The sequence below is a fragment of the Typha latifolia genome, chromosome 8 (genome assembly GCF_019914945.1).
Source record: "Typha latifolia isolate L0001 chromosome 8, TyphaL0001v2, whole genome shotgun sequence".
Classification (NCBI taxonomy): domain Eukaryota; kingdom Viridiplantae; phylum Streptophyta; class Magnoliopsida; order Poales; family Typhaceae; genus Typha; species Typha latifolia.
This window is the reverse complement of record NC_133093.1, coordinates 9,631,597-9,653,240: the sequence shown is the minus strand read 5'-3', so window position 1 is coordinate 9,653,240 and position 21,644 is coordinate 9,631,597. Positions and strand designations below refer to the sequence as shown.

The window sequence follows — 21,644 nt, the reverse complement described above, 5'->3', positions numbered from 1 at the left end:
CAGAATATTCAGTTTAGAATTTCGATCAACTTGAGACTTTTCTAGACACAATTCTAATTGTGACTTTTGTGATTTAGTCACAAACTCAAAACTCTCAAATGAATCAAACTCAAGATGATCACACCTTCACATAATAAAACATCCTTTGATGTGAGTTAGCTTTTCATCAACCCAAAAAACAAATTATTTGCACATGCATTATTAAGTGTTATGGACAATAATTTTTTCTTTGTACATACCTAATTTTCATCAACAAAGTGTGTTGTGAGACATAAGTAACTAATGATGGTTATAGAGGTCCACAAGTCGGGCATTAAACTAATTCTTCCAGGAATAGAATATAACCAAATTTTTTATTTATCTTCTTCTTTTTATACATTTTCAAAATATCTGTCATAGTTGTGTTTCTACTAATGAGTCTGACGTCATCACATAAGTAACTGTGCAGTACTCTTAACTTTTTCATAATCAACAAATTGAAAAGGCAACTCATGCTTAATAATTGTTATTGTAACCAATTCACGGTATTTCTTCGAATTAAAATTAGAAATTTGAAAAGACAGATCCTTCTAATTTAGTAAGGAATAATTTAGTTTTTTTTACTTTGGACATATAGGTATATGACATTTTATATTTTCAGTCATGTACTTGATATCTGATATGTATACTACATTACAAAATTTACATTTACCCCTCACCCATCTTCTCTAATTGGAATAGTTTCCTAAACACTTCTCAAACACTAGATGTTTGCTTTCTTTTTTCGTTTATTACTAGAGTTCTCTCCACCTACTATGGGAGGAGAAATCTTCTCATAAATACTTTCTCCATATTTAGTGAATATCTTCACACTATTATGAACTAAAATGAGAACAAGAGAAACAATATCATGACATAGGAACGGAAGTTACAAAATTAAATTAAATTGAAGTTCTGACATAAGAAAAGAATCAAAAAAATCATGTCATAACATAGGAAGCTTTTGAGTGAAAAGATAAGAGAAATTATCTAAAGAATATCACAATGGAGAAGTTATTAATTTTAATTACTATACTTTTAGTTCAATGTAATTTACTCTATTACAATAGCTTACATAGTTATATACATCTTTTGCCTGACATATGCCTTCAAAGGTGCTTCAGGCAATGAAGATTAAGGTGATCTAAGTAAGAAGTAAATGCATCATGGCCTCATTTTTATTTGATGCACAAATGATACTGAAACAAGAAGTCAGATACTCCAATCTTCCATAATAGAGCTATGGTATGAGAAATCTACTGTTTACTATTGTACAATAGCATTTAACACTTCAAACACAATCATCCGAATCCAAGAAAGCTGTTAAAGCAGTAAACAGATCAATGCGGTAAAACATTGCAATAATTAATTAAACATTGCAAATCTAACAAATCAATTAAATAGATCAATTAAACATTGTAGTAAACGGATCAATGCAGTCGAACATTGTTCATTATATAATTATTTGTTTAAATAGATCAATGCAGTAAATATTGCAGCAGTGTATTGAAAGGCGGCTGCAAATTGTCACCCCACTGCCTAGCACTTAGGCTGAAGGTAGGCGCCAAGGTGATGTAGTATTTTAATATATAAAAAAATTAAAACTAATTATATGAGATATATAATATATTCTAATGTAGCTAAAAATTAATACTAAGATTACAAGTAGCTAAAATAGAATCATAACTAGTCCTTTTTTCTCATTTAACAATCACTGAGATTCTAAAAAACTAGAAAATAAAAAATCTCCATACTACCCTTAAGCATTACTTCAAATGCCAGCCTGTCATCTATTTATATTAGGGTTAAAATTGGAAACATAGAAAAAAAGCAAAGAGGGAAGTAGAGCGAGTGAGAAATACCTCAACTTCTCGTTGCCACACACACACACACACACACACACACACACACACACACACACACACAAGCCTCAGCAGAAGAGCAAGAAGGGGCAAGGAATGTAGATGAGCTTGTGTTGTCGCTTGCTGCTTGCCACTCGTGCTACCACTGCCGCTTGTCACCGCTCGTGCTACCGCTGCCGCTTAGGGCAGAAAAGGAGGATCTAGTGCGAGAGAAGACTGAGGAGATCGATGTCAGGTTTTTTAAGTTTGCCAGAACCTGACCTGTGTCTATCAACCCGACTCGCATCTAGCGGTCCGCCAGGTGCCAAAGCTGAGCGCTAATGCGGCATGCCTGCCTTTGGCAGGCCGCATTGCCACTTTGAGGGGTGGTCATTGCGCCGCCTAGCCATGACGGCCGCCATTATTGCTTTTCAAAACACTACATTGCAGTAATTAAACAGATCTAAAATATTGCAGTAAAATTTTTCTACTAGTACATTGGAACATAACAATGCTACTAGCAAACCAATTAAACAGATCTAACTATTGAAAGTCAAGTGATTAAAATTATGGCCAAATCTAACAATCAACAAAAAAGATCTTTGATTAAAATCTGCCATAAGAACTACCCTAATTTATGTGCCAGATTCGAGAGATTTTGTAGAGAAATAAAAACTAGTTAAACATTTGAATCTTCAATAAAAATTAGTGCAAAATGAACCATGGGCTCGGCAGGCGGTGACAACAAGGGTGAGGGCAGATGGTTCTGATGGGGTGAGGAGATCCACTGACGGCAAGTGATAAACGATAGGCGGCAGATAGAGGCATCGTGGCAAGCGGCAAGTCGGGGCGAATTTCTTTTTGCCATTTCTAGCTTTCAATAAGACGGCTGGAGTGGAGTGGAGAGGGCATGAATGTGAGACCGAGGCATGCGTGAGTTAGGGTAGGTGTATTTAGGGTTTTTCAGTTTTTATATATATATATATAACGGGTTTTTCAGTTTATATATATATATATATATAATGGATTGGCGAGTTGATCCGACTCAAACCGTTTACTTAAATGGGTCAAACAGGTCAAAATGGGTCATTAGCATAAATCCGAACACAACCCAATTAATAAACGGGTTAAGCAGATTGACCCATTTATGATTTGAACCCGATTAGACTGAACTCAAATCTGACTAAGAGTCAAATTATCGTGTCGGTTTATCGGGTCAAATCTTGTTTTGCAACCCCTAATTTCAATAGGTCATATGCTATAAGATGAACTAACCAATTTTCACCAAAAAAAAAATGATCTCTCCATAATTCCTTCTCTAGCCATCTGAGATTTTGAGCCCTAACCAATCGTCTCCTCTCTCCTACTCTCTCGAGTGGCAACAAGTGTTTACCCTCTTCTTACTCTCTTTCTTCTAATTCTTATTCTCTGTTTCTTGCCTTCCACATTTACTTGGCTTTTTCTCTTTCTTCCTTTTCACTCTGCTATGTTTCTTCTTCTCTTTCTTCCCTTTCACTCTCCTTTGTTTCTTCTCTTTTTTTCCATTTTCTCTTCTTTGCCTTTGTCTTCTTTACTTCCGTTTCTACATTCTTATATGTTCCTTCAACATTCTTTGCACCAAATATCTTCTCTAGGCTCTCTGGCCTTGCAGCAGTAGTTACAAGACCAACCGAAGCCTCAATGTTTCCTTTTTCATGAGCTCTTCATATAATCAAGAGGAGTAGGGCACTATTAATATTTTGGTGCAATGTGGTATTAAATTTTTTATATATATTATACATCAGATATGATTATTTTTTATTAATATTTTATTAAAAATGTTAGACCGTCTTAGCGCCTATCTTTCGCGTAGGCGCTAGGTGGTTGAGTGACTACCCACAACCCACGGCTGCCTTTCACCACTTTTCTCATCAACAATGCGACTATTTATGGATCCATTTGAGTAAATCTTGAAGTCTCATCACATCTCAGCGCTCTCTTCAGCTTGACGTAAACATTACTTTACATTGGAAAGTGAATTATGTTCTTAAACCTATTGCCAATTCTGGAATTTTTCATAGTAATCAATTTGCTTTTGCAACAGGTTTGGGAGGTAAAAGCTGCAGACTTGAGCATCAGTCCTGTTCATCGTGCTGCTAGTGGTACAGTTGATCCAAATAAAGTTAGCACCATAACATAATCTTTCTCAATGGATAATCCACCATCATAATGTAGTTTTTCTGGAAGAATAACTGATGAAATGCTTTCTTTCCCAACTTGTGCTCTTTAACAGGGTATTTCCCTTCGATTTCCTCGTTTGGTACGTGTGCGAGATGACAAAAGCCCTGAACAAGCAACGACATCTGAACAAGTAAAGGAATAAAGGATAACATTTATTGGTCGACACTAGACCTGCTTGATATTGTTTTCCTCTAAATTTCTTCTTAAGTTGTTGGTCAAACTTCTCTAGGTTGCTGAAATGTATCGTGCTCAAAAGATCAATCATGCCAACAATCAAGATGATGAAGATGACGACTGATCCAATTTTACAGAATTTGATATATTTTAACATGATCTTGCTTAAGGTTTGCAGCTCCATCCATCTATTGAATTTTTAAATAATTTATAATTGTATGGTTAGCTAAAACTCTCCCCTTGCTGCTAGTTGCGGCATTTCATAGGTAGCACCTCTGGAGAATGAATTATGGTTACTGCACTGGTGTACAGAAAAATGCAATAGACTACCTCTGACTGGTCCTCCATCTTGGACTAGGGCAAGATTGCCCTCTCGTCCGTAAGTTTGACGCATGTTGAATTGAGCTGTAAAAGCAAGTAATTTGAGGTGCGATTTTGCCAGGTTATTAACTTCTTCTTCATCTAAGACAGATAAAGGCGTAAAGCAAATTCAAATTAGCACATTAGATTAATTATTGTTTGTTGGAAATTCATGAGCCTCTAACCATGATCTTATTCAATGATAGGTAGGTTTTGGATTAGCACAATTCATACCTAATTATTCCATTTTAACTGTTTCTTCACAGATGTAGATCTGCGATATCTTATTCTAATTTAACTTGTTAAATTACTTTTTTCAGCTCGCAATTAATTTTATCTGGCTATGACAGGAGAGATTTATGCACAGCTTGTTACTCTGCTGATTATGAACATTTTGTTGTGAATTGCAGATTTGGTAATCTTGGAGTTTCATTCTCCAAAGCTGTAAACCAGATTTTAGGTTTTCGGTAGGGACAAATTTTGATTGGCATGAAGCGGTATTATGCTTCTCCCTTGCATATCATGCAACAGGATGTCTGATGTATCATTATTTAGGCAAATTTTATGTTAACTTGATAAAGATCCATCTTGTATGCCTCTCCTCGTGGTAAGGACTCATTGATTTGGTGTTTTCGATTTGCTTGTAACTACAATCTCACTGAAAACGATGCTGAAAGTTCTTCACGTTTAATCATTGATTTCATTTGATCACTCAAATTCACGATTAATTAACTCCCAATGCACGCAGTAAACAACTACGCCTCCATAAGCCATAACTGCAAAAGCCTCAGATGAGTTATTCCCTTTTGGAAGGATCTGCAGGAGCAAAATCGCATTTATGATTTTCTTTTGGTAGAATCATTTATGATTATTAATACACGGAAACTGAAGTTCGCTTATATATATATGAAGAAGACGCTACTTCAAATTCCATTTGGCTGTGGCAACCACAAGAAATATTACCAGTGAAGTCGATCTGTACCTTGCAATTGATAACATTAGTCTTGCTACATTAAATATACTCGGATGTCCTTTACACATCATGTAAATCCTAATGCAATATGATTGTGCATTTTTACATTGAACTATAAATGAGGACTAACAATATGAAATGTTAAAACTAGTCACACAAAGGAATTATATTTGATTAGTGAGCTTCCCTACTCAGATTACATTCAAAAAATTATTCTTCACCAATTGGATTTGATTAATGAGTTACTTTGACACCCATGGTCACTTGCATTGCCCGTAATTTGGGCTTTTAAGGCAATCAGAGCCAGAAGTCGATGCAGATGACAAGATGTTAAAACGAATTTCCTCTGCACCATTTAAGGGGGTTCCTGCCGAAATAGCAGGTCAATAAACCAGTGAAGCTTCTAGTATACCTCCAAAAGAAAGCATTGTCATGGGTCATGCCTAATTGTATTTTCTTTTTTCAGCAAACCATATTGTCTCTAAAAATAAAATGTTCACAGGGGCTTGGTGAGCTGCAGAATTTTGTTTCTGAAAGTCTTCATAGTCAACATTATCGCATCACAGATTCTTTTACAAAAGATCGGCCTCCAGAACTGCTAAAACAGGAAAAGAAATGAGAGTATTAGTTAATCTGAATAACACAATGCAGAAACAATTCAAAGTGAAATAGTCCGCCAGTAGTGTAACTTACGAGTATTCAAGGTGTATATTTAAGAACCGCGAGTTCTCTCTACTCTGAGTTAGTGTTATAGAACCTTCTATAATTTGATCTTGCTTCAACTCTATAGGATCATACAAGTACAAAAGAGTCTGAAAGAAAGGTCCATCAGTTGTTATTCATACATAGATTATGCACATGACAAGTCAAAACAGAGGAATTTGCAAATTTATCTGAGAGATTAAGAAAGGCTTCAATTACCTGCTGCCAGTGGGTAGGGGTATCCTCAGGTGCTGTTGATAGCACAATTGTTTCATCTGATTTTGCCCTTTTCTTGTTTTGGCTAGAACTTTGTGGAAGTTGGTCTGATGGACTCAAAGAGTCTACCAGCAGATTGTAGTTCGGGGAAGAAATTGCAGGCCCATCAAACTCGACATCGAACCAAAAAGCAAACCCATGCAGTGGAGCTTCAGATGAGAAAAATGAAAAGGAAATAAGTCCACGTGGCAAGCAAAAGCCAACTTAGAATTCTTTTCTCTTATTCATGAAGAAGTCATGCTTACTATATATCATAAAAATAATATACAAGATCAAATTTTGGACAAGGACACTTTACCATGAAGCATTGATGAAAATTTAAAGTTCTCAGTAACAGTTTCGAGCTCTTGACTTTTTATAGTATAGCAATCCACTTGCTTAACCTGTTCATGAAGTTCACAAAAGCAATTTGCAATTCAAGTGAAATCCTCCAACATTAAACCAGTAAAAATGCTAAAAGAGAAGTTTCCATGTGCAAGCAACATTGCGCTTAATACAAAAAGTTCAGCTCAAATACAATCTTTATTGATAGACTATGACACATTAAACGAATTCAGAATAAGGAAACCGAAGGAAACCGAGGGAAACCAGTGTAATGCCAGAAGAAGTAAAGAGAATATGGCACTCACCAATGATGGCCAAGTCAGAACATTTTCTCCTGTAATTGTCTCAACAGAGGGCTCCTCGAATGCACATTGTTTTGCAAGAGGCACCATAGAAGACACTGCATCCATGCAAAACATCATTGCCATTCAAAAGAAAAATATCCTTGCCCAATTTTAATCCCAACTACTGTTCAAGATTTATTCTCATTTGCACAATATGGAAGGCAAACTATTAAAATTACTGAATCAACCTCACTTGGAAATGCAAATAAGTTTGCTAGTCACAATTTACAAATAAGTCCCAGTCAACTTACTTTTAATTCCATACACATCACGCCAGAAATCAACACTCTCTCGGTAACGCTCGGAATGTGTAACGGGTGCCATGTAGAGCTGCAATACAGAAAGCCATTATCTATATTGCTTTTATATTTTGGATACAACATGAACACTAGAGCACAATATTAAACATAACATGATGTTACTGTCAGCTTGAATACAATGTACTGTTGAGCTTTCAAATATAATGCATAATAAATATATTTCCAAAAAGCCAGACAACAAATTGTCAAGAAAACAATTCATAGTAGTGAAGGTTAAAAATTCCTATTTATGGCAGACCACACATTATTATTATTTTGGTAAAAAGATTATGTTACCTCAACCAAAATATGAAGTCTTTACAGCGTTAAGTACACTTTGGCTGTAAAAAGATTATGGTATCCTTATGTACACTTCGACATTTGCCTCCCACTGCCTTGAGTTGCCGGCCAATGTACAGCTTCATTAAACATCCTGAGAGCAGTGGTTGAAACAGATGTTGAACCTAGTCTTTACAGCCAAACATCAAGCATTACAGATCTGATAGTCCAAGGAGGGTCATCTAGATCTGATAAAAACTTGATGAGGATAAGAATCAGATACACAGAATATGAAGTCTAGCACCCTGAGGGCAGCAAAGGAGAGAACCCTAATCAGACTCTCTGCTTCAGCTTGAAGAGGGGAAGAAGGGCTCAACAGAAGAGACTCGGCAAAGAGGAATTCATCAAGGTGGTTGTGGCCAATGAGAGCAATCCATTGGATTTGATTTTAATCCAGAGGATCAAAGGAGCAGACCAGTGTCTTGCACGTGGTAAAGCCGTGGAAGAGGTCACGAGAGGAGCATTCTGCTCTGGCATCTAAGATAGGAAATAATCCCAACCAGCAGGCAAGATCTGATGAAGCAGAGAGGAAGCAGAATCATGGAAATATGACATTATTGCAGCTCTTCCAGACAAACCAGAGCCCATAAAGAGCACACCTCAGAAAGCAGAGGGTGTGAAGCTCAAGGGAAGAACCCTCAAGAAGCCAATCCCCATTACACCATCCTTGTCTGTGAAGAAGAGGAGTGGAAAGCTCCCATTTAAGAAGGCATCATAGAGAAGAAGAGGAATAGAAGGCTCCCATTCAAGGAGGACCCATAGAGAAGTCGGCAGAGAATAGCCCATAAGGAGATGGAGAAAATTCTCCACACAAGTTTGAACTCCTGCACAGAGGAAAGGGAGACAGCTGAATAAAGTGTACCCATTCACTAGTCGGGAGGCGTCCCGGCATTTGTTCCAGACAATTTTAGGTTTTAGGAACTATTGGAAGTTTCCATACAGTTGTCATTCCTGCCACTAAGAGAGAGGGTGAGACTTAGAGGAGGGTGCTCCAAATTCCAACTCAGTCCACACCCAAGAATCGGGAGACAGCGCATCCGGAAGACACAAGGTTAAGACAGCCTCAGTGAGAGATTTCCCAAGAGATGAACCGGCCCACCTTCTTCACTGCCAAGGAAGCATTGACATTGATGAACATTGATTTCAATGCCAGTGACAAGCAATATTTCAGCTGATCCCGAGTGGTTTTGGTTAGGTATCGACCAAATCGACTGATACTCGATCAATATCGGGTCAAGATTGGCCAATCCCGCTCGATACGGGTTCTCCCTAATTGATGTTCCTGTTCTCCTCTCTCTTTCTCTCTCTCTCTCTCCCCTACCGACGGCACCTGACACAAATCATAGCAACCTCGACGTCCTCAAAATCAGCAATCTCAACCTCCTCAAAATCAGCAATCTCAACCTCCGGCGACCTCGAGTAGTACTTTTTTCATTTTTTTTCCTTCTCTCTAACACCCCATCTCTCTACTCCTTTCTCTCTAAACTCTTCCTCTCTATCTCTCAGTCTTCCATTTTTCTTTCCTCCAATATATTCCTCCATCTCTCTCTCTTATAGTGTCTGTTACTGCAGATGTAACAGAGAGAGAGAGAGAGAGAGAGAGTGAAGGGAGAGAAAAGGAGGAAGAGATTGAGGGGGGCAATAGAGAGAAAAGGAAGAGATTGAGAATGAGTAACAGAGAGGGAGGAAGAGAGAGAAAGAGAGAGGGAAAGAGAAGGGAGAGACGAAATGTAACATAGAGTGCCCCCTTTGGGCTTTGGCAACCCTGTGGCAATTTCTTCATCTTCATAGTACTAGACCAACTAAAAGAAGTTTCTCCAATTGTCCTATTATTTTAGTCATCCCTCTGGGGCTTTGGCAACCCTGTGGCAATTTCTTCATCTTCATAGTACTAGACCAACTAAAAGAAGTTTTTCTCTAATTGTCCTATTAATTTAATGATTTAATAACCCCTCTGGGGCTTTAGCAACCCTGTAGTAATTTCTTCATGTTCACTTCCATAATGTTATACAAAGTAAAAGAAGTTGCTCCAATTGTCATAACTCTCATCACTCTTATCACTGAACTTTAGCTTTATCATAGAACTGTGCAACTTCATTAACATGAGGACATTTAAAATTAATTTCAACTTGCCCCAGTACAAAGAACTCTTCATGGAACCCAAACAAGTTGCAGTTAGTATGCTTGAAAGCTTATTTTCTTCTTCTTATTAGATTTAAGGAGAGCAGTTTAGTCTGAAAGGTAAATATTAAACTCAAATATCAGTTCATGCTTTTCTAAATCTCATCTGAAATTGCCTCAACTAATTAACTAAAGGAGAGTAATAAGCATGAACACATTACCACTGCATGTGAGGGAAGAATAAGCCCTCCCGGCTTGAGCCATTTATCCCTGGCAAAAATTACACTAGCCAGCATACTCTACAGTCAACCATTAAGAAAAATGGGGTTAGGTTCGACGAGTCAACCTAAATGTGCTACTCCAATGCAGCTATATGTTCTCAGGTTCAGTTATAATTTATAAGAGTACTCCTCAACATTCAAATTTTAAATAACAAAGATAATCGCATGTACCTCATATAGAAGCATGTAGCCCATCCACTCAGAAACAATGACATCAACCTTCTCTTCAATGTTGACATCCTGAATTTAGGATCTCCAAAGAAACCGTATGTGAGATTGTGTGACAAAACAGAAAGCAGTTAAAGAACAATGGAACCTCATAAGCATAATAAACACCGCATGTTACTTGAAAGATCAAAGAAAAGAAAAACAAAGCCCACACACCAACAAATTGCCAGAAAGGAACAAATGACAGAGGAGTGCCACAGCTATACTATTAGAGACTAGTATCCAAATCTATTTACCATTTCTTCAGAGAGGAAATCCTGGTTATCACTCGAGAATGGAGATAGAACAGTTCAAAAGCCTCTTGGTGTTGACTACATAGAAAGGTGTGAAACATCATTACATTTACACAGGCCATCTTTACATCCTAGCAAAATGAAGGAAGTAGCTTTGCCCCACCACTCCTTTTCTCTGTGTACTTTTGTGCCTCTATTGCCCCTAAATCTAACTAAATAGTAAATTCCCATCCATATATCATGCAGGTTAGAATAATGAAAGCAATTCCCCTCTAGACCTATCTTTCGCACATATGCTGAGCCTCCTTTTTCTTGTTGTCATAGCTTTTTCAATCCAACTACAGCATGTCAAAGATTGAAGAACACCCTCCTTTTGCTGCCATTATAATTAGAGTTTTATCAAACCTACAATAAGAACAACCTAATCACCCTCTATTAGTTATAGTTTCCCAGTGACACCTCACTTCATCTTTCCTCCCAATTCTCTGGCACCTCAATGAACTCAACCCATCCTATCTCTCCCTCTCCTACTCTGCTGCTGACAGTCTGGCAGGCTCCACAACCACATCAATCTGTTGTTCTCCTTTTCCCCCTTTAAAGAAACACTTCCTTCATATCCTTTTTTACTCACAAAATCTATAGCATCTATACACTTATTTTATTGTTCCTAAACTAGAAAGTTGCAATTTTTTGAGAAGATATGAAGTCTCTAAACATTTTCTTACTAAGACAAAGTTATATATTAGAAATTTCCTGAGGTCCTGGACATGCGTCATACTTTGCTAAGCTCTAACACAATCACAATGGTCAGGATTATCTTTTCAAGTAATTCCCAAGCAAATCAGAATGAAAAATTAGCAAACTATCTAAGTATTAACCATATGCTAGTTATTTTCATGTAAAAAAGGTCAGAACATAATGTTCAGTGCACAATGTAGTGATGCTTTATTGTAAGGAATTTTCAAGTAAACATGCACAGAGAACAATGATTCCTCCTGAGAAGGAACTTACAACTTCTTGCTTATCGGTTTTGTAATTTACAAGATAAACAAGTTGAGCAGGGCAATATAACACATTGTAAAATTATGGAATTGTAGGAAAAGATATAAAAAAGAAGAAGAGGTGCATAATTTATGATATGCATACATCATACAACAGAAAAGGAAAATAATAAGAAACTGACTTGGCAACAGTTCTCGCACCTCAACTCGTCCATGCAAAACAATGATCTTGTCAGACAAATTATTTTCTTTAACAACTTCAACAGCCTGAACATATTAAACAGTAAATACACATATCAATATAACCTAGAAGATATGTAACTTCCTACTCAGCACATACAAAGAAAACCAAGAAGTCAAAAACAAGCTAGGCCTATCAAATATATGGTTATAAGCAACATAACAAATCTAGCATAAATAAGAAAATTGGAGGATTGAGGTTTCCAATTTCCAATAAAATTATTCTGGCTTAGAATGCTAAAATGTTTTACATTGTAATATCATATCTGAGAATTTAGACATGCTCATCTTGTTACACCCAAAACAATAAATAACTTAAATGGCATAAGCAGATCTCAAGCATATTATATCTACCAGATGATTAGCTCCATCTGGGATATAAGATGTTGGAATGGTATAGAATACACATATGCAATGCTGACAGCAAAAGGATGAAGCATTATCCTTGCAACAACATTTTAGGGTGGGAGATTACCTTAACAGTTTCAATTCCAATATCTAATAAAGAAGCATAGTTAGGTAACAAAAAAGATTATGTTTGATAATGCACAGTGGAGCTCCATTACTGTAGGTATAGAAATACAATATTTTCTTATAGTTCTAAAGTTCTTTTCCAATCATTCAGTTGAGTCATGCGTTATCAGTCAGTTAGGTAGATCGAGCAACATTTAGAAAGCATAAACAAATCCAAACATAGATTTGTCCAATATTGCATGAAATGCTTGTTAAGAAGAAAAATATATATCTTTGGATAGAAAACGGAAGCAAAAAATAAGTACCTGCACTACAATTTCACTAGCATCTACCGCATATACCTGGCAAACACATCAAGATTTTATAAAGTATGATAAAAAAACTTAATCAGTTGGTGCAGCAAAAGGAATGGAAAGAATTCTGTATCAGTGAAGAAGCCAAATAATACTATCAGCAAAATATATATATATATATATATATATATATATATATATATATATATATATATATATATATCTCAATCTAGAGCATCAAGTATCTCTTATAACATATGTACATTCTTGCCAAAAGATCTGAATGTACAGTAGTTACCTAGCCGGATTCTTTTCCAGTATCAAGCATCCTCTACACACTTAAATTGTAAATTGCTCTCACAATCACAAATGCACAAAAAAGAATACATGCACATGCAAAAAAGCTGGCCACCAACTTAAACATCTACTTTCATCCCTCAAATTCTTTTATTTTCCAACATCTCTGTAGACTGACTCAAGATGAAGAGACTCTAGAAATTTGATTTTGCAAGATTAATATGTGTCTGGTAGGGCCCAATTTTTACAATTAATACCTCATCCTGTAAATCAGTGGATACATTCCACTGTTAGTCATGCACAACTATTGGTATCATTTTGAAATTTCAGATGGTGATACCTGCTTTTGATCTTGATATTTTGATTTTAATCTCCTTTCTTTGCAACCCATTCACATAGTACTCCATTTGTGTTAACAACTTCTAAAATTAAGCCTCGTTTGATTGAAGAATAAAAAGTAATTCATAGATTGTGTTATACTCATTTTTATTCATGGCTTGCATCTGGTATCCATGGTATCAGTAATACCATAGAAATGTTTACCATGGTATTAGTTATACTTGGATTTGATGGTGTTTAGGTACAAACCATGAATAAGAGATATCTAATTCATGGATAAGAGTCTCCCATTCTCCAACCAAACGGGGCCTTACTATCTTTGATGTCATCAACCTAATGCAAAACCCACATACTCCAAAACATGTTCATAACAAATCACCTATTAAGAATATCATAGTCAAAGTTTTTATTGTGCTCACATCCACCACTAATCCAGTAGAAAAGACTTTTAGGACTCGGAGATCTCAATAGAAGCATCAGTTGAACATTTCACTATTATTGAGCTTGGATAAACACTGAGATGACCAGCCCTTTGAAGGGAAAGTGCAATGTTGTTCATAATTTGTTGAAGAGTAGAAGAATCTACATTGTACTAGTTCATTCAATCATTGGTGTATTGCATCACAAATTTATTTGAATCTCTAAGATTGTTATCTGAAAGGAATTTTAATTCATCATTCTGTTAATGGAAGAAAGCCTCCATCATTCTGTGATGATTATAGGGTATGAATATTGAATAGGTCTGCACTAACAAATTTAGTAATCTAATCATGAACCAAGGTTGCAAGTGACGTTACAAAGACCTTCAGGGGAGCAGTAGAGTAAAATTGTGTTACATTGTTATGAGACTGGATTGACCGGACATAATATCTTTCATACTTCTGCTAGTTCTATTTAGACATTTAGTTTTCATTGGTGCCACAGAGAGGGAAATGAAGATAAAATGACAGATCACTGAGTGACCCCACAAAAATTCAATGGAACTTGTCAATTTGAAACTCTTAACCTCTCGGTGTTAGTGTCTTGCACCTTAGCAAAAAATTCCTTCTTTCAATAGTCCAGAACATACAAGTACTTCAATCTCCAATTTTTGTCAGCAGAAGAGCAAGTCGAGATTTTAAATTTAGCTCATGACTCAGTTGTTCACCATGCCTAATTAAAAAATCCATTGATACATCTCATTCTTTGTTGAAAGATGATGAAATGGAATCATAAAGAACAATTGCTAATCCATTGATGTTGGAAGCGTAACAGTGCAAGTAATGAACCATATATGGCTGAACATTATTCTAATCATATCAACTGATCACTAAGATGTTAATAAGCAATGTAGACTTCGAAAGTTTCAAATAATTTGCACTTACCCGCCTAGCACCAGCAAAAGCACAAAATATAGAAAGTATTCCGGTGCCACAGCCAACATCTAGTACAACCTGCAAAATTACTATTGATAGTAAACATAAACAAATCCAACTTAAATAATCCCTTGAGAAATTTAGCCTAAAGTGCCTCCTAGATGCTAAAATGCATTGAGATATCTTACCTTGCCAGCAATGAAATTTTGATATCGCATGATGGCAGATCTATATGTTTCGGTTCGCACATGATCCTGCAATGTACATAGAATAATTAGCAAAAGTTTGGTTCCAGACGAAATTGACTAGTGTTAAGAAAATAAATAAATTTCCACAAATTTCTTTTAACGATGTATGGTGGGAAAGTTGTCTTCATTTATAATGAAATCCATTGACATGCACACACACTAAAAAGAGAGGCGTCATTGTCATCATCCAAGCCTTTTCCAAGAGTACAGCATTACGATGGGGTCAGAATTAGAAGGCTCAATGATGAGAAAACTCCAAAAGAATTTAACAGACTTTAAAGACCCACTCCCGACCTGACATCAACGCTGATTACTACAAATTGAATCTGCATTGGCTATGTTTAGCTATTAATAACTAGGAACAAGAGCATGGTAAAACAGCTTCTCTACTAAGCACATTTAAAAACTCTCCTCTAAAATCTTATTATCCAACTAGGATGACACAAAGAGATCTCGTATTTGTATTTGCACCTTGCCCGCGTTCAAGGGCCTTCACCCGCGTGATGCTTATACAGAAGGTCGCATCACTAACCCTCAAGTGAGTCTTCCCATGCCCCGGAGAAAAAAGGCTGTCGACAAACAGACAAATCTTCACAATCATGAAAAATGTTGTGTTACAATGTTTAGCTACGACAAGTCAATAACATGTTGTGGCTTACTGAATTAACTACCGTATCTTCACATACATATTAAATGCACTTACTACATCTTCTTCATATGCTACTTATGACCTTGTTTTCTAGCTTTGACAATTTACAGCCTGTTCATGCAAGAATTTCTTCCCCAGTAAACAGTACACATCACGACTTACCAAATTTACTAATGTATCTTCACATACATACATAATGCACTAACTACATATTCTTCATAATTGTACATCTCTCAGAATATTTAGAAAGAAAAAACAAAATTAATTCGTGACTACAAGTCCACCCCATTTTCATCATTTGCTCTTTCTATATATTCTACTGAATAAATGATGCTCGAAACTTCCATTTTGACCATCTGCAAGTAGAGTTATCAAATTTCTCACCATCTTTGATTCTCAAATCACTGAAGAACCCATATTTACGAAGAACCTAATTTGTAGAACAGCATAACATCTCAATCATATAACTGAAAGCAGCATATATACAAATACTGATCCTCCCATCTTAATAGGACTAATACTTCAGTAGTTCAGACCAGAAACCTCCTTCCCATCAAGACACCATCAAGAAGAAAACATCAAGAAGAAGGACGGGTAAGACCTTGAGCATCTCCTCATGGACTCCGAGATGCGAGTAGGCCTTGAAGTAGGCAACGTCGAAATCGGTGCACGGCGGAGCCAGAGGAGGATTGTGCGGAGTGCCGGCGCCGACATTGCCGTGCCTGCCGACTACCGATCCCCTCGCCCGCCCCCTTCGCGATCGCGGCGTGTGCCCGTTACTGAAACCCGGCGGCGCGGGCAACATCGCAGAGAGAGAGAGAGAGAGAGAGAGAGAGAGCGAGAGAGAGAAAGATTAGGGTTTAAAGATTTCTTGAAGAGGGAAGGGAAGAGGGAAAAGAAGGAAAGGTTTGTTAAGGTTGCGAAGGGAGGGGGTTATGCGTGCTTGGCTTTCTTTCTTTTCTTTTCTTTTTTTGCCTCCTCCTTTCGGATTGATTCGTGGAGAGTGATTTGCCTGGTCGGGCTCTGCATCAACTGCGTTGGCTTGGCTACGAACTCTAAAGAGCGGAAGAGCGTTGGTTTAAGACCGCTTTAGCCCTCCGATCTTTCTCGAGATCTGTATCTCTGATTGAGATGTTGGCCTTGGGGGGGGTTGGCAGCGTGACTTAACACCTACTATCTTCTCGGCTTTTTTTTTTCAATATCAAAACGAGAATAATCGGCTTGTGAAGCATTTAGTTTTAACCTAGGAGCTCGTCCTGGAGACTACTAGATAGAACTTAGGAAAATAAATCAAAAACACCATAATTTTTTTCTTTTATTAGCATTTCTTATCTTATAGATATTTGCATTTTGAATTTGATCCTAAAAAATATCATAACTTCAATTTTTTTAACCAACGGTAATCATATACATTGATTAATTAAATTATAGATATAAAATGATTGAAGTGCCCTTACTATCTCTTTGCCCTCTCTAATTGTCTCTGAGATCTAAAATAAAGTAAAGAAGAAAAGAAAAAAGAAAAGAGGAGAGAGAGGAGACTACATGGTGTCGGCAATGACCCCAATGTTGTTGCACCATCGCCAAAAATAAGATGGAGATGGATGTTTTTCTTCGGCGGTGAAAAGAATACGATAAAGATGGCATGCAAGCTAAGAAAGTTGAGAGAGATGAGAAAGAGAGAGAGGATTAGGAAGGAAAATAATTTATACGAGGGAGAAGAGAAATATGTGAGATGGAAGGAGAGAGAGAGAGAGAGAGAGAGAGCGGATAGCAGTCTAAGGGAAGGAGGAATCAAAGAGAGAATAGAAATATCCCTCGAGAGAGAAAGAAGAAAAGTTAATTAAATACTTCATTTTTTTTAATATTAAATCAATAAAATATTTTTTATTCGGTTGCTATTGTCACATTAAATTAAAATGTTTTTGAGGATTGAACTCAAAATACATGAGTGAATAATAGATACTTATAAGATTAGATGTAAGAAGTAAAACACAGGATGTTTGTGATTAATTTTCTATAACTTACCAAGCCAAACCGAGCAAAAAAGAATATTATGTCATTATTACGGAAATTGACAAACAACTAGACGATTAATCACTCTTTTCAAATAGTGCACCAAAGTCAAAGCCTTGATGATCCGTTAAAAAAGGGGTTTATGATCATCAATGTCAGTATCCGACGGCGAAGCCAAATGGTGTATTCAATATATAATTTCAAATAATATAAAATCTTAATTGAAAAAAATAGCATTGTGGATATTTAAGAAAAAAAATGGGGACCCATGACCCTCCTTTTTGCATGCATGTAGCTCCGGCCATACCTATATCGACTCCCACTGTGAAGTGTGACTGCCTTTATGGGAGCAACTTCTCCATCATGACTTTGTTCCTGAGCTTGTCTCTTTTTTTTAAAAGCATAAAAGTTAGACTACAAATCTCATTAGGCTTTCCCCCCCTCCAAATAGTTAAGCACTGTTTGAGATCACATCACTTTATACTAGTCAAGCACATCCCTGCGGCAAGATAGAATTGAAAAGAATCTTGATTGCATGTTATATATTTTCAACTTAATTAACATTTACTGTCTTCTTATTGTTTATCAGACAGTAGTTTCTACGTTCGATACTATCTTAAAGACCCAATTATTGTTTAGCAAAGCACAACAAGTTGTGTGTGCGTGAGTTGATTCAGCAGGAATCAGCAGTATGTGCTGCAAATTAATCAGAATCTCTTTTCTTCTAACAAGGTTGAGTATGTGGATGAGGGATATTATGTTGTCTACTTCATGACGATTGCTGTCGTTAGATTCGATCATGATCTTATATTACCCTACAGTTCTGTAGGCATACCTTACGGTGAAAATTGATTTTAGAGTTTCCTAAGGATACTACTAACTCTGTGCTAAGATAGACTCTTTTGCAAAATAGGGGCCCTTAAATAATAATTTGTATTGGGTCAATTGCAAATATTTGGGTAGTACTCTGTGAGCATGAAAATGTGATATACTACTTCTCATTTTCCAAATTCTCTTAAACAGAATTATTCTCTGTGAGCAAGCATGTCATATATTAATATTACAAACTAGATCTGAAATGATTTGGATGTAAAGAAATTGTGACATTTTTATAGGTAGTAGCCTCACGAGTTAAGATTTTTTTACCTTTAGTTTTCACATAATTCTAAAATTAGGATGAAAAGATAAAAATAAAACATTAGAGGAATGTCAAATTTATCTGATATTATGACGGTCGTCGAAGAGTGATAGATGGCTAAGGATAGTGGTGGATGGTTATAAGATAGGGTGGCTCGTGGGGAAGACGGTAGCTAGGTTTTAGATGCTTTGAATGAATCTAGAGTTACGATCTATTCCTACGAAAATAATAACAACATAACAGTTACTATAAAAGATAAAAATGGAATAATAAAATACTTAACTTAACAACCATTTCATCGTAATAATTAACCCATGCCAACTTCTATTTATAAGAGTAGAAGCGTAACGGTTCAGATTCGTTTACATTCCGCTTTACTTGAAATTTAAACTAATAAGTAATTCTAACTAAGTAACTCGACTCGATTGACTTAACTCTAATGGTCGGATCATAACAATTAATATTGCAATCTAATTATCTAACTATGAGTTATGTGATTCATGTGCTCTCAGATGCTGAAGTTAAGCAATGGACATAAATATTCAATTCCTATATAGTTTAAAAGTAAAGAGAAAAAAAAAAAAGACACTTCTTAAGTTCTCAGAGAGTATAGCAGTAACTTTGAAATAAGAAGACAAGAGGAAGCCAACTTCATGCATCTGTATGTATACAAAAGTAGTTGCCAAGAAATCCATGGACTATTCAATATAACTGTTAGGCCTTTCATATTTATACTTGATATGGACAATCAAGCTAACATTTCCAGCTCCAAAGATTCTTCTCCAGTCACCACCAGGCTAGGTTAGGTGTAGAAAATTGCTGACTAGATGCTGCGTGTGATTACACCGACGTGGAAGTTTGAAGAGCATTAAGGAAAGATAAAAAGAAGACTAATAAGCAGCTCATTTAATTCTTATGGAAAGTAGGTAGTTTTACGCATCAGATCCATCTCATTCCACATCAGCCTGAGGCCTCCCAACCTACAAGGAAATCCAAAGAAGATTGCATCATCCAAATTGTCAAAAGATCCTTTAATGTGTTGTGATGTGTTTCTAATGTGTAGCACCAAATCAAACACATGATATGTCTCTGATTAAGTAACAATATCTTGTCAGTTAGCTTGGCTATTCGATCATTAATGAGATAAATGAATTGCCTTGATTCATTCCTCACGTCAGGGAGAGATCTATAACCACCAGCAATAGTAAAATGGAGGAGGAATATACTACAATTAGCTCTTTACAAGTAGAAGCAAAAGCTCTTTTCCTGGGTCAATAGGATACTCTAGCTTTTTATCCTGATGAGGTGATGGTGACTCTGCAGCAGAAAGTGCTGATTCACTTCTTACACATCTTTTAGTCCTTTGAATGCATTTTACCTTATAAAAGGGGAACCCCTCCTGGTTGTTTAGAGCAACAAGCATCTCTCACAAGGAAAAATTTACTCAAGAGAGGAGAAGGCAAAGGAGATACATCAAAGAAATGGAGAGCTTGAGCCATGATCTGGCCATTGGTATTCCTGTGAGTTCTGCCACTTCATACCTAGATCCAAGTCCATATGGGTCGTTTGATTCCAAACAGAACAACAAGAAGAGGTCCTTTGTTGATTGGGTGAGCAAACTGAGCAAAAGAACAGACAACTATGTGCAAGGCATCAGAGAACATGGTAATAATCTCCGAGCCTGTTTTTATTATCAAGTTGTCTTAGGAAAAATAGGTGCAACTAGATGACTAACCAATATTGTTCTTTTGATATTGCAGTGACTCTAGGAACCAAATTCTCCGAAACTGTCAAGGGGAAGTTGAGACTAAGTGCAAGGATTCTTCATGCTGGCGGCGTCGATAGAGACTTCAGACTAGCCTTCTCTGTTGAGAAAGGAGAGAAACTATTGAAGGCCTTTCAGTGCTACCTCTCTACTACAGCTGGTCCTATTGCAGGGATGCTCTTTATATCTACTGCGAAGATCGCCTTCCATAGTGATAAGCCCTTGGCATTAACTTCTCCTAAAGGAGACATGGCAAGAGTTCCCTACAAGGTAAATTCAAACAAAGTCTCACGGAGTCTTTTGAATGCAACCAAGTATTGGAATTGTGTTAGCTGACATAGTTTGGTGCCTTTGTGTAGGTTTTGATTCCAATTGGAAGGGTAAAGAGTGCAACACCCAGTGAGAATGTGAACAAGCCAAACCAAAAGTATGTCCAGATAATTACAGTGGATGGCTTTGAGTTCTGGTTCATGGGCTTTGTTAGCTACCAGACATCCTTCAAGCACCTAAAGCAGGCGATTTCGGATTGACAACGAGGATTGCTGTTTAAGGACAAGATTGATGCTTTTTTCATGTACAGGAAGCCAGTAGAGTTTATAGATCACAATAGATTGTTGTAGTTGGTGGAAAATTTGCTCGGGAATTTTGTCAGGGCAAGTTTTATACAAAGATCATCATTCAATTAGTATGATTGATCATCTCATGACAAAAGGACCGTGGATGAAGATGAAGTGATTGCGATATTGTAATACTACGATTAATTCTTGGTTGTGATATTGTATGAGAATTACGAGGATGATATGGATCCATCTAAAAGAGATATAAAGAAAGAAATCCGTTCCTCTCTATGCAAAAGCAATTAACATCTCATCTTCAAAATTGTTTCCTCCAAGCTCAAACTGAAACAAATTGTGAATTCATAAGGTTGAATGGAGGCTTCAACTGGGGATAAACAAAATCCCCAGTTCTCCACTTAAATTAGTAACTTATATAGTATTCTTGATCAAGATATATCTAGTTAGCAATGAATAATGGTACGATGTCGAGAACGGACTTTTTGACAAATTAGGATTATTTCTCAAACTTATTGGAGGAA

General features: G+C 36.6%; 3 protein-coding genes across 7 annotated transcripts in view; 2 read left to right on the top strand and 1 right to left on the bottom strand.

Annotated features, from left to right (window-relative positions):
• Nucleotides 1-5,304, top strand: part of LOC140794097 (DNA ligase 1-like) — a 30,174-nt gene extending 24,870 nt beyond the window's left edge. For both annotated transcript variants that reach the window (XM_073145960.1, XM_073145959.1), the window contains 5 exons: nt 3,943-4,020; nt 4,132-4,209; nt 4,309-4,423; nt 4,504-4,680; nt 5,024-5,304. In XM_073145960.1, the coding sequence (XP_073002061.1) occupies nt 3,943-4,020; nt 4,132-4,209; nt 4,309-4,377 (225 nt within the window). In that variant the 3' untranslated portion in view covers nt 4,378-4,423; nt 4,504-4,680; nt 5,024-5,304. The remainder of the gene's footprint in view (nt 1-3,942; nt 4,021-4,131; nt 4,210-4,308; nt 4,424-4,503; nt 4,681-5,023) is intronic.
• A 298-nt stretch (nt 5,305-5,602) lies between these two features.
• LOC140794222 (probable protein arginine N-methyltransferase 6) lies at nt 5,603-16,679 on the bottom strand. Of its 4 annotated transcripts, none has more exons than XM_073146150.1 (14): nt 16,231-16,643; nt 15,452-15,549; nt 14,921-14,986; nt 14,742-14,810; nt 12,754-12,789; nt 11,936-12,001; nt 10,444-10,512; nt 10,213-10,290; nt 7,484-7,562; nt 7,194-7,288; nt 6,863-6,947; nt 6,508-6,713; nt 6,280-6,398; nt 5,603-6,181 (listed from the first exon to the last, which is right to left on the bottom strand). In XM_073146150.1, exons 3-14 carry the CDS (start codon nt 14,948-14,950, stop codon nt 6,139-6,141), a joined length of 975 nt encoding a protein of 324 aa, XP_073002251.1. In that variant the 5' UTR covers nt 14,951-14,986; nt 15,452-15,549; nt 16,231-16,643; the 3' UTR covers nt 5,603-6,138. The 4 variants fall into 4 exon arrangements, with proteins under 4 accessions (XP_073002251.1, XP_073002250.1, XP_073002249.1 ...); XM_073146149.1 differs by having other exon boundaries at nt 5,603-6,184; nt 16,231-16,590; XM_073146148.1 differs by lacking the exon at nt 15,452-15,549 and having other exon boundaries at nt 16,231-16,679.
• A 3,505-nt stretch (nt 16,680-20,184) lies between these two features.
• Nucleotides 20,185-21,403, top strand: LOC140793309 (GEM-like protein 4). Its single transcript, XM_073144716.1, has 3 exons — nt 20,185-20,448; nt 20,544-20,818; nt 20,908-21,403. Exons 1-3 carry the CDS (start codon nt 20,265-20,267, stop codon nt 21,076-21,078), a joined length of 630 nt encoding a protein of 209 aa, XP_073000817.1. The 5' UTR covers nt 20,185-20,264; the 3' UTR covers nt 21,079-21,403.
• Nucleotides 21,404-21,644: the final 241 nt, after the last annotated feature.

Coding starts and splice junctions, on each gene's coding strand:
- LOC140793309 (XM_073144716.1), top strand. CDS start 20,265: ATGGAGAGCTTGAGCCATGATCTGGCCATTGGTATTCCTGTGAGTTCT. Junction 20,449..20,543: donor GCAAGGCATCAGAGAACATG/GTAATAATCTCC, acceptor TTGATATTGCAG/TGACTCTAGGAACCAAATTC. Junction 20,819..20,907: donor TGGCAAGAGTTCCCTACAAG/GTAAATTCAAAC, acceptor GCCTTTGTGTAG/GTTTTGATTCCAATTGGAAG.
- LOC140794222 (XM_073146147.1), bottom strand. CDS start 16,434: ATGTTGCCCGCGCCGCCGGGTTTCAGTAACGGGCACACGCCGCGATCG. Junction 14,811..14,920: donor AAAATTTCATTGCTGGCAAG/GTAAGATATCTC, acceptor GTAATTTTGCAG/GTTGTACTAGATGTTGGCTG. Junction 6,714..6,862: donor ATTTTCATCAATGCTTCATG/GTAAAGTGTCCT, acceptor TCTCATCTGAAG/CTCCACTGCATGGGTTTGCT.